We start from the raw sequence: 12117 nt of genomic DNA, 5'->3' as shown, positions 1-12117 counted from the left end.
TTAATTATGCGAGCAATAAAAGGAAGATATTTGCAAAATATCTGGAAATAGAACAGTTTTTCTATTTAAAAAAAAAACTGTTATTAAACTCGACATTTATATGGAATTTAGCCAATCCACTGATCCTGACCCGGACCACGTATAAAAAAAAAAACCTAAAATTGTTTTTATAGTCGACCTAATTATGAATTAATACGCAAGCTTATCAAAATTCAATTTGTTATTTTTTGAAGGAAAAAAATTAGAACAACTTCTGTAATTCACACCAAAAACTTTATTGCTTAATTAACCTTATTCTTTTTTCACTTATGTCTTTGTGATTATATATTTTTTCCCCATACATGATATGGTTTTCGATGGCAATTATTCATAAGAAGTAAGGAAATAGTTTTGAGAAAGTGAAAAAGATATATATATATATATATATATATATATATATATATATATATATATATATATATATATGAAAATTTTATTCCCTTTTTGTATTGTGATACTAAGTAATAACACTGAATTTTTTAGGAAAAAAAAAGAATAGAAAACTAAGTTTTCTCAAGAAAAAAGTTAGTTTTTATGATATTATTCTAAATTTTCCAGCATGTTAATAAATAATTATATTAATGTTAATTTTATAGCTTTTTTTAAATAACTTCTTACCATCTTAAAAATATCTTTATTTTTACGTTCAAAAACGTTTTTGAAAATTTATTTTTTAAAATTTATTTTTTTATTATTTTAGATCATTTTAGAGTTTTAATATCAAAAATAAATTTTAAAAAAATAAAAATATATATATTATTTTAATATATTTCTAAATAAAAAAATCACTTTGTAAAACAATTACTAAAATAAACAACACAACAAGTTTCTTATGAAGAATAAAAAATATATATGAAATATGTTCTTAACATGTTGATATTATCAATTTGGACTCCCAGCAAGATGCATTAAGAGTGTGTTTGGTATTGCGGTAGCTGTTGTGGTTGTGGTTTGAAAAAAGTTATTTTATAAAAAGTACTTTTAGTTGAGGTTGGATTGAAAAAATAGGTGTTTGGTTAAAAGCACGGTTGAAATTGAGGTTGAACAAAAAATAGTTTAATGTATTTGGTTAAGAATGCTTTTGAAATTGAGGTTATAAAATAATTTTAAAAATATATATATTAATATTGATGGTTTTTAATTTAAATATTGTAGATTTAACTATTACTATTATATCATGAAATAAATAATACTTTATATAAAATATTATTTATTATTCAATTAAACCATCTACAATTTCATTATGTACAAAATTCATCCGACAAGAACTACAGTTTCCATAATTTTATTAGCGTGCAATAAAATATTATCAGGAATAAAATTGATTTGATATTACAGTGCGAGTGAATTTAATTCACTCTACACTAGTTTTTCAGGAAAAAATATTGTTCACATGATAGTACGAGTGAATTTAATTCACTCTAAATTAGTTTTTTTTTTAAAATATTACAAAAAATAAACACATTGAAAAAAAAACAGTGCAAGTGAATTGCACTGTTCTTGCACTGTTCACTGAGACACGGTTTGAAGAAAACTTCACTGGTTACAACGCAGACACAAGTAAAGCAGCTTGGAGCTGCTTTCAACGGAACACAGACGCGTCCACAAAATTTGGTAGGTCCCATTAACAGTAAATAATGGTTTATCATTTACCAAACAGCTGATATCTGCGGTGGCAATAAAACGCGGAAGCTACCATGCAGCCAAACGCTTTCTAAGCCACCTTCATTTTGGGTTTATCTATACAAGAAAAGTCTCTCACTCTTCATAAAATATGATCCAAGCAACCCGTCATCCGAACTTTGTAACAAAAGACAGTCACGACATGTCAATCGAGCACCTCACCTTCTACCCTACTCTTTGAATTATAGTTGTATAATTTAACCCGATTCATGACATGGTCTAAGATCTAGGTCACAAGTTAAGAGGGCAAACTAGTTCAATTCAAAGCTATATCATTTCAAGATTTAAAAAAAAATTAAAATAATATCATTTTAAAAAATCAAATTAGATCTCACTCGAGTTTTAATTGAATAGACTAAGTCGCAAGTTGATTCATCGGGTCAAAGCCAAACAACAATTAGCCATATCCTACCAAAGACAAACTATGGTTTCACACACCTACCAATCTACACTACAAATCCCTTATGCATCCTTCTTATAAATTCATCTAAAAGATCTATTTTGATTTTATTTGTAAGAACTTGAGAGGATATTTTTGGAAATTAGCATAGTTTGCCTAAAAATTTGATAAATTTAGCATACATAAAAAAATATATATGTAAAAAATAACATAGTTTTAACACAAATATAATTGGATTGTTAAAGTTATAATTGGAAACGACAACTTTATCCAAAAAAATCAAACCTCAAATTAACCTTAACTTTAACCACAAACTAACCTCAAATACAAACCCTAAAGAATATCCTTAACCCAAATCATAAACAATATCTCGACACTAAACTATAACCTTAAATTTCTAAAACAAACCCTAAATAATAACATTTATCACTTTGAGCACTCCAGATTTCCGGCAGGAGTCGATTCTAAAAACCGGCTAAATGTTTCCTATCAGTTCTCCAAACCAGTAGGGTTATGATGTCAAGATATAAACTTGTCATGGCAGAAAAACCCACCAGAAATGATTGTGAAGTGAAGCACAAAACATGTTTATTTAAACTTTGAAACCATAACTTATATGGTAACTTTCACCTATTAGGATACAAAATTTTTTACAACAAATGAAATTTTTTTCCATTTTGCCTCGTTGCAATACTCACCATGCATCTATACCTATAATATATACATGAAAGAATCGCTATACTAATAGATGATGGTTTAAATTTTGGTCCGTAATTGCATCACCAAGCTCTGCATGCTTTCAAGCTTCCGGCCGAGTTGTTTAATATCAGCAAGATGTTGTGTGGAGGATTCTGAACTAGATAAATCAGTAAAAAGGGCAGCCAATTTGGCCTGTGAGTCCAAAACTGCTTCCTCGAGTGAAGCTACTGTTGATTCCACGGTTGTTCGGGGGCTTTCATTAATAATATGTGGTGATGGAGAGAAAGAGGTACTGGCAGGACTAGTACCCTTTCTGAACTTGTCCGGGGTGAAAATCTTGTCGAAGCCCTCACTTCCTGCAAGCATAATAAATTGATAAATTCCAAGCCTCACAAAAAGATGAAATAAGCAAATATCTAAGCCACAAACAGAAGAGAAGTTCAACTCAAGGAAGTTTAATCATAAATTCCTCTAGTGGAACTCAATGAAAAAGGATAGGGGCAATTAGGTTGTGATTGAAAAAAAAATGATGCAAGGCTACACACATTACCTGTTTCAGGTACACAGTTTATTATCGGACAGTACTATAAAAAAAGTGTGTGGCAGCATTGACAAGTTCGTTAAAAACAATCAAACTGTACCAAGGTTGCTAAGTTGGTCTATGGCTGCCTGGCCAATTGACCCTTCAAGCTTGAGTAGCTTCAGGACACCAGCAGCTATCCGACCCATCGCATCAACTTCAGACTTGCACAACAAAGCAAGGTGCTGGAGCTCATCTTTGGTCACAACAGCCTCAATCTACAAGGAATGAAGTATGAAATGTCATGTTTCATTTATGGTAAGAGCCGCTGATCAAATATTAGAAAAGTTTCTATTTCATTACCGGTTGCTTGACAGAAAATTTCAAGTTTTCCACGGCCCAATTGGCCATCTCATCATCAATGTTTTCCTCCAATGCCACCATACAAACTTCAAGATTTACTCCTCCAGATGTCTCCACAACTTCCTTTATCCCATTTGCAGGCATAGACACACCCTTTTGTCCCTGTGGTTTCAATGTCTGCAAGCCTTCCACCCCAACCTACAAGCACCATCCCACCGTGTTCAAAAATACCAAGGTAGAGAAATAAGATCCACATAAACTGAAAACCAATCCACACATACTGCCTAATCAGCCCCAGATATCTAAGAACCATACAAAGCATAAGACACATCATCCGCTTCTTAATCTGAGTCTCAACCCTCAATCCTACATGCTTTTTTAACCTAGGACTCGAGCAGCACTGCATTTAAGCAAAGCCTAAATTTACAAAATAGCCAAAAGTAAATTACTATTCCCAGCTGGGGACCAAGTGTCGCTAACCAAAATCTTATAAATCCTCTAAAAGAGACCCACTAAAAATGAAGCTACATGACAGCAGATATGTGTCTAGGCAATAGCATGCGGGGATAACCCTCATTAGATACAAGAGGGGGGGGGGGGGGGGGGGAGTTCCTTACCGTAACTAATTCCACAGGATATTTCAGTTTTCCATTTGGTTTTCCTTTTCCATTTCGCTCTTTCTTCGGACCACTTTTAGCTTTTACCAGCAAACTTTGGAAAGATGTGTGCCAACACCTCTCTTCTCTCCCCACATCTTCATGATTGTAAAACCACCACCTATCTGTCATCTCCTGTGCACCTTCAAGAGCAAATAACCAGTCTTTGAATTCTATGCACACATCCACGTCATCAGGTATTCCTAGGTGTAAGACTCCATCTTTTCCATCTACTGGACTTGCATCTGCAGAATAGATGAAGAGATAAGATAGAAGCAAACAAAGTAGAAACTGGAACAGAACCTAAGCAGTACTGCATGGTAATGACCAAACAATTATAAATGTTGTGACATACCTTCTTTTAGATTATCAATAAGAGGCGACCCTTTAAAAAGTTTAGACAGTGGCCCAGTCGATAAATTTTCTAATCCTTTAGAAAGCCCCTCACCTGGACCACCATCAGGCCCCAATACTCCAAACCGATGGAGAAGAGCTTCAGCATAGTTCATTCCTCCACCCAGGCGAACACCAGATATACAGGCAGAAACACTTAAACTGTGGCACTCTCGATCCAATTCGCTTAATGGAATCACATGCACCATGCTTGTGTCTAGAAATGGGATTGTGCGAGTAATACCGTTTGCTTGATATTTGTGTCCATTATGCACCCAAAACACAGCTCTTAGTTCAGGATATTTATTTGCAGCTACAAGACATCCATTTTCAACAGAACTTGTTTGTGTGCCATTTTCATATGTCAAGCTTCCCTCAGTCTCTACACAGTCCACCTCAACACTCTGCCAGCATATAGAGGATGAAATGGCAATGGCACCGCCGAGGGTTCTATGAGCAACTTTTATGAAAAGATCTTCCCCAATAAATTGAACCAGAGGCATTCCCTCAATATCTGAGGCGGAAGACTCTAAAAATCGAAGTCGTAGTTCCTTCACTGCTAAGCTTACTGCAGTGTCACAGGGAACCTTATCCATTAGCCTAACACCTGAAGATTCATTCCTATTTATCTTCTGTCTCCTATTCTTACCAACTGAGGCAATCGTTTCACTAACTCTGCCAAGGTATGCATAAAGATCAAGGACGAAGAATAACTGCTCAACAGAAGTGTTGGAAAAATATTGTTGACAAGCAACGCCAACTCTGACAGTACCACCGGGGGGAGGAACATTTGTTAATGGACCCCCATCAGCTGATATCATGGCAACCTCCACAGAAGCATCTTGTAGCTCAACACATCTCCATATGCCAGAGTTCATCCCATTCAAATTCAGCGTCCCATTTAAGCTGGAAGATGTTTCCAGAGATAGAGTAAGATGCGATGCTCCAGTAGTCCATTTCTTCTGGCTAGCATCAATTGGTTGACCATCCCAAAGACAAAAGCAAGCAGGATCTTTCTCAAGGTTCAGTAGCCTGAGTTTTAGTTTTGGCGACTCTGAGAAGAACAAATTTTCAATATGAAGCCTTGCTCCAGCAAAGGCATTGTGGACAGTATAGTTCCCATTGTCAGCTGGATTGTGTGATTGACTCACATCCAACGGAACAATAACATCTAATTCCTTGAGAACAAATACCACAGAATTTACTGAAAAATCAGGTAAAATATCCCCAGGATTGACAGCAATGCCATCAGCTAAGAAGGAAGTTATTCTCAAACACGATTCTTCCTGAAGGTGAATCTAAGCAAAATAGAGAAACAATTATTAGAAGAGAGTATAAAAGGAAGAAAAACATCAACAACTGAGATTATCAATGCATACCATAAGAGGCTGGCAAGCAATAACTGTTTGCGAAGCAAAACATGGTGGGACTGGAGAGGGCTTGAGCTGAAGAGAGTGGAGACATATCAAAGGAATACCAACATTTGTCTGCCACTGGTGGTCTCCCAGAGGATAAATAGGAGGGCAAAAATTCTTTGCTGTGAAGACAATTGAATAGGCAAGATCAACTTTAATTACTTTATCTTCAATCCTAACTAGAAATGCATTCATTTGATTGAATAGTACCAAAGTCAGGAATCTGCCCATCATTTTCTGTGATGGCCTGCATGGAAGGTTGCACTAAAGTGCAAGGAGGACGTGAGAAGGTATCCCTACATTCCAGCAATTTACAAGTCATTAAATCTCAGTTACGAATGATAAAATCAACCCAAAATCAAGTCCCTGTTGCCCAAAGAAGGCCATCTTTTTATCTAATCTAAAATTAATCATGCAAAAGAATTTAGAAAAAAGAAAAAGGGCATGAGGAAATAAAAACTGGTTGCACCGGCCATTCTTCAACAACTATAAATCTGAATCTCATGGCATCCCACATCAGATTATTACTTGTCAGTAACAATATTTTCATAGGTCCTATCAAGTGTGAGAATTCATATATTTGTGTACAGATCTTGGCTGTTAACAACAACCCATGATAATCACATTGACTAAACCAAGATTCAATCCCAACTTGGTCAGGGTGTGATCCATTCCACCACTGCATCATAATGTAAAGATGGCCAATCATACAGAAACTACTCTCTGACTAGTCAAATTGAAAAGGAGAAAGTCTATAAAAACAATTTTTATACAGGATATTAATCCAAAATGACATCACAAGTACAGGTGAGATGACACATCTCTATTTTGTAAGATTTTTTTGTATGATATGTGTATGCTGTTATGTGTAGTGAAACACAAAAAAGGAATGCCACTGGCATAAATGCTAATACTTCGAGCAACAGCATACAACAAAATAAAAGGCCAGACCAGTGTGCTATTCAAAGCAAGAACAGATTATTTGAATGAGAATTAACGAGATATTTACCGGTGTCAAACTATGACAAAGAAGAGTATGAACTTTACCTCAAGAACATTCCACCAAGCATAACCTTAGTCAGATTACTGGCAATTTTTCCATCAGAAACTGTGGCCTGGAAAATCAATCCCATTATGAGATCTCAGAATGCTAAATCATGTCACCATGCATGGAAAATCCATCCCAGCATGAGATCTCAGAATGCTAAATCATGTCAACATGCAATTTGTAACAGAAATACATGGAAGCAAAGAGAACACAAAATGCTCAAGAATCTAAGACTCGTAGCTTCTAAAATAGGTAATGCCAAATAGAATAATATCATTAGAACTCACTATTACTTGTCAAATAGAATAGCTCCAGTCCATGTCACAGCAGTCTTATTTAAAGTTCTTGCCTTTTAAGACAAAATTTCAAAAGAATAGTGTCTTTCAAAATAAAATATTAGCAACTATTTCATACAGCTCACCTTATTTCCAGCTATATCATATTTGATAGTTTTGAGAGTTAAAAATCACATTCTCATGCAAAATCAGATATAAGTTATTCTTAGGTTATTTGAGAAGCAAAATAGATAATACTCAGTTCTAAAAGGCTGAATATCTAACTCAGTTCTATCCTAACACTACTTATGATTGGAGTAAAACCATATGCATGGAACTCTGCAACTAAGTTATTCTTAAGTATACTCACAGTTTTACGTTCCTACATGATAGATGAATACTCACAAGAAAATGGGACCAACAAAAGAACAACATGTTCTTTCAAAGTTCACTTTTTAAAAGGAATGAGATAATACCCGAGAAAACAGAAGAGATTGCATCAAAAGTTCAAGCTGGAACTCTGCAAGTAAACTAGAAACATTAGCAAATTTCTAGTGGTGGAAAACACAAGCTAAGAAAGAGAACTATCTTGTATTTCTGGCTACATATCCCCTCCTCTACACATACTCTGGGCCACAAATGGAGCCCACATGTGGATGCAAGGCTAAAAGATAAGTACCCATAAGATACGCTACTTTACTTAAGAAAAAGAATGTCATGTATTGTACCTAGACAATGCAAAAGAAAATCAAATTCACAATTCAGACATATTTTAAGAACAAAATGTAAAAATTTGCTATTTGATTTTTTATAGAAGAACACAACTAAATATTAACACTAGCAAAAAAGAAAAGAAAACACAAACCAGCATCTTTGATGCAGAGAAATATGTGGTCCACAACAATTGAGACAAGAGAACGCCCTGCTGCTTCTGTAGATCGCTGCAGGGATTCAGAGAGGAAAATAAAGCACACTTAGTTTTAACTCATCTATGTTATGTTAACCTTTAAAATGCTAGGGAATGGAGTTAAAAAAGGGACAACTAAAAACCTGCTGAGACTGTAGATCCACATCTCCTCTATTAAGACAAACATATAACCCTGTCATGAAGCGGAGAAGAGCACGTAGTCCTGCTCACACAGTACTATGTAACCAACTTGAAGCATTTATTCCGTATATAAGAAATGGATGGGTGGTAAACATTTAAATATACCTGGTTCACTCAATGCAGGACAGATGGCTTCTGGAATGTGTAATTGAACCTCAAGCCCGAGTGGACTGTTTTGTTCAGTTCTCTGCATTGTGATCTGGTAAAAATTAAGAAGTTAGGAAATATATTCGACCAGTCACTGCACAAGCACAGATGAAACTGGAAAATGCTCAATAACAATGCCCTACTATCTAGAGAAAAGAACTCATAAAAAGTTACTTAAAAACTTATGATTCACATTACATAGGCCTCTCCAGATATTCCTTCCAGAAAACGTTCTCCGCCAAAGAAAACTCGCTTTGCACCATCATCATCTCTCCGGGAGGCTCCCTCCTGAGCACATGCTAAACTGGCATCGGCGAACATATCAGGATGAGGCAGGAGATCAATAGACAAAGATTCCCATTCAAGTTTCTATCAAGGAAAGAATTCATCATTGATCAGATGCTTCGTATACAGCAAGCAGAAGACACACATATCTCCTACGGTCCTACCTCCCACACTATATAAGTAAATAAGGCACGTTACGGACCCTGCCCCGACACAAACAGTAGAAAAGCCCTTGAGATACACAATAACAAAATGATGTGCATCTCTGTATTGTCAAAAGCTTGTATATTACCTTGAATACATATATGAACTTTTTGTTATTGGAGAAGTCGCGTGCTTCCTTTAAATTTACTACCTGTAATTTATGCCAAACCACAATAAGGGTGCAACTAAAGAAAGTGGTCAAAGTTTGAAGCTAAGAGGCTAAGGCAAAATTACCTGCCAGTTTTCATTTGTTGTATATAATAAAAGGTTGCGTATAGTAATTGATGCCAGTGGTGAAGCCCTGGAGATGGACAAGATATAGATAAGTATCCATCAAAGCTTTTTAAACAAAAGGAACAACATACTGTATCATTTTAGGTTTCAGTAAATTATCAAGAGTTCTGCTAAGGTTAATTCAAACAAAAACTCTGATCCCTATGTAAACATCAATAAACAGCTAGTATTTTACATTAAATACGGTGTAAGGCTTACAGCAGTTATGAACAAAGAGAAAAGCAGTACATGTACACAAACAGAAAAGTTAATTCCCAAATGTCTGTATAAAGTGGTAGAAGCCAACAACTTACCAAGTAGCCCCTCCCCCATGTTGAGCACCCCCACGTGTTTCAAGTAGAAGATTAACAGTGGAAACCTGGATGGTCATTCCATCCGCGATCTGGTAATGATAAAAGTAAACTGTTGAATCCAAATTTCTACACGGCTTTTGCGAGGAATTAACTACAATACAAATAGATGAAAAATTGTGGGGTTGTCATGGTGCATAACCACTTTCACCCAAACTCATAGACATAGATTCTGAAATATGGTTCATAGCAATACAAATTACGTGTGTGCATACAACTCAGAAAGTATTGGCAGAGCAAGAGATAAATGACTTGTACTGGTCATGTCAAATTAAAACTGAATTCGTTAATTGTCAGGTTCAAAATAATTGAAGGCAGCTAGATCAATCCAATATGTTCTTTTACATGTCGGAATTTGAGTCAGTCACTACAATATACTTCAAAAGTCCATGTTTATCAAGGAAGTTGGTATTGCTCCTTTTTTACTAATTCTTCATTTAACTACACATAAAACATTTTTTTACTGGAAGGAAAGACTGTCTGTGTGTGCACGCTCTGATACAGGAAACACTGGTTTGAAGTTAAGGAATTAGTATATACCAACGCACTTTCTTCATACCCCTTTCTTTGGCATGATTTAAACATATCTTGTTCATTAGCTGCCTTACTAGGTTATTTCATGGTTGAATTCACCCAAGAAAAGTTTCAGCTTCAAAACAGTCTTGTATTTAAGAGATTAGTTTCCACAATATATCTCCTCTCACTCCTTCACACCACAAAGACTCTTTTGCACATCCTTATTCAATTTCACTACATACTAACCATTAACAGGCTTTTCATATAAAAAATTAAGGGCTAACTGGGGCTTTGAGAAAAATTAGATTTCCAAAATACAGGCCGTGGTCGAATAAAATGCAATTCAACCCAAGATGTTGCCTAACCTTATCAGCAAATCCATATCCGCTACCTTTGCTAGAACTGCTAGACGAATGCGCACTGCAAAATTGAAAAGCAAATGAAAGCAATCTTTAACTTCGAACCAACAGCATAACCATCACTTCATAAATTAAACGCACAGAAAAATCACACTACCTGTTCGGACCGCTGCTTGCATCTGATTCACTATTCTCCTCTAAAACCAAATCCAGCTTATCAATCTGGATTACAATCGGTTCTACTTGTACATTACTTACATACGGAAGCTGAGAAAAAAAAGAGAGGGGGAGCAAAATGTAGTTAAGCCCATAGAAATTAACATTTTCAATTCTTTTAACCACTAAGATTAACTGCTAATCAAAAAATAATCACAAAATTTAATTAGATTAACAAGTAAGAAAAATTACTTACAATTATCTCGAATTTGCCTACTTTCGCCTTTGTTACATTCAGCGCCGGCGGCAATCCCATACTCGCGTGCAAAGCGTCTCCATTTAATTCTAACCAAATGAAATTAAAAAAAAAATCAAATTCAAAAATTTATCTCTTGAAGTCTTCACCAGACTAAAAACTTGTAATTCCAGATTTAATCTTGCTAAAAAAATGGAAGCATAACAGCTAGCGATTGCTCTCTAAAAAAAAAAAACACTAAACTTCCCAGAATTAATGACGATTAAGAAGTTACCTAAATTAGAAAGTTGTACGGTCCTTCCATGAAGCTTAAACTGATCTCTAGAGAAAGATTTGAGCCAGTACTTGAGCGTGTACTCTAACGCACGTGCCAGTATCGACTCCATTGATTGACGCTTCTGCTGATGATGGTGGTGGAGGCGTCAACTACGAAATGAAGGATTTAGATCTAAGAGTCAGATTAACATGAAGGAGAAGCGATTTTTGAGAAATCGAACCAAAAAGAAATGTGAAGCTGAGGGAGGGATTCTGCTGATCAATCGATTTATTGGTTCCTTCGGCTTACTGTAGCTTTGGAGGAATCTGTGGAAGAGTGAAGGCGAGGGTGGGGTGTGGCAACTGGCACGTGCGAGGGAATATTGGTTGGCACGTGCGGGGAGGTGCGGCACGTGCGGGGAGCTATGAGGTGGCAAGGAAAGCGCATCGGATCGCGGGGGTGTGTCAGGGAGGGTCTGGCGTTAGGCGTCAGAGGTGGATTTGTCGGTGTGTCTTCGTGTTTGGGAAAAGTAACCGTTTTTGTGTAAGAACTAAGACAGGGGGTCAAGGCTGGATTTTGAAATAAAGATATCGCCTAGTTGCAGTAATTTACATGCGCTGGTGGATTAATTTTTTATTATTCCTTTTATTATTAATATATATCAATTTGTAAAGGAAAATAATTATTTTAGACAC

At 35.8% G+C, this 12117-nt stretch overlaps 1 protein-coding gene across 4 annotated transcripts; it reads right to left on the bottom strand.

Annotated features, from left to right (window-relative positions):
• Positions 1-2682: 2682 nt before the first annotated feature.
• Positions 2683-11851, bottom strand: LOC7470926 (uncharacterized). Of its 4 annotated transcripts, XM_024581174.2 has the most exons (20): positions 11441-11851; positions 11167-11255; positions 10912-11021; positions 10761-10815; positions 9823-9911; positions 9470-9536; positions 9324-9386; positions 8945-9115; positions 8705-8798; positions 8542-8621; positions 8357-8432; positions 7968-8011; positions 7216-7283; positions 6379-6464; positions 6133-6290; positions 4716-6051; positions 4322-4605; positions 3705-3902; positions 3463-3619; positions 2683-3177 (listed from the first exon to the last, which is right to left on the bottom strand). In XM_024581174.2, exons 1-20 carry the CDS (start codon positions 11550-11552, stop codon positions 2879-2881), a joined length of 3636 nt encoding a protein of 1211 aa, XP_024436942.1. In that variant the 5' UTR covers positions 11553-11851; the 3' UTR covers positions 2683-2878. The 4 variants fall into 4 exon arrangements, with proteins under 4 accessions (XP_024436942.1, XP_052301592.1, XP_052301594.1 ...); XM_052445632.1 differs by lacking the exons at positions 9823-9911; positions 11441-11851; XM_052445634.1 differs by lacking the exons at positions 11167-11255; positions 11441-11851 and having other exon boundaries at positions 9823-9973; positions 10912-10969.
• Positions 11852-12117: the final 266 nt, after the last annotated feature.

The sequence above is a fragment of the Populus trichocarpa genome, chromosome 11, assembly GCF_000002775.5.
Source record: "Populus trichocarpa isolate Nisqually-1 chromosome 11, P.trichocarpa_v4.1, whole genome shotgun sequence".
Classification (NCBI taxonomy): domain Eukaryota; kingdom Viridiplantae; phylum Streptophyta; class Magnoliopsida; order Malpighiales; family Salicaceae; genus Populus; species Populus trichocarpa.
Note: the sequence above shows the minus strand (reverse complement) of the source record. Positions and strands in the feature narration are given on the sequence as shown.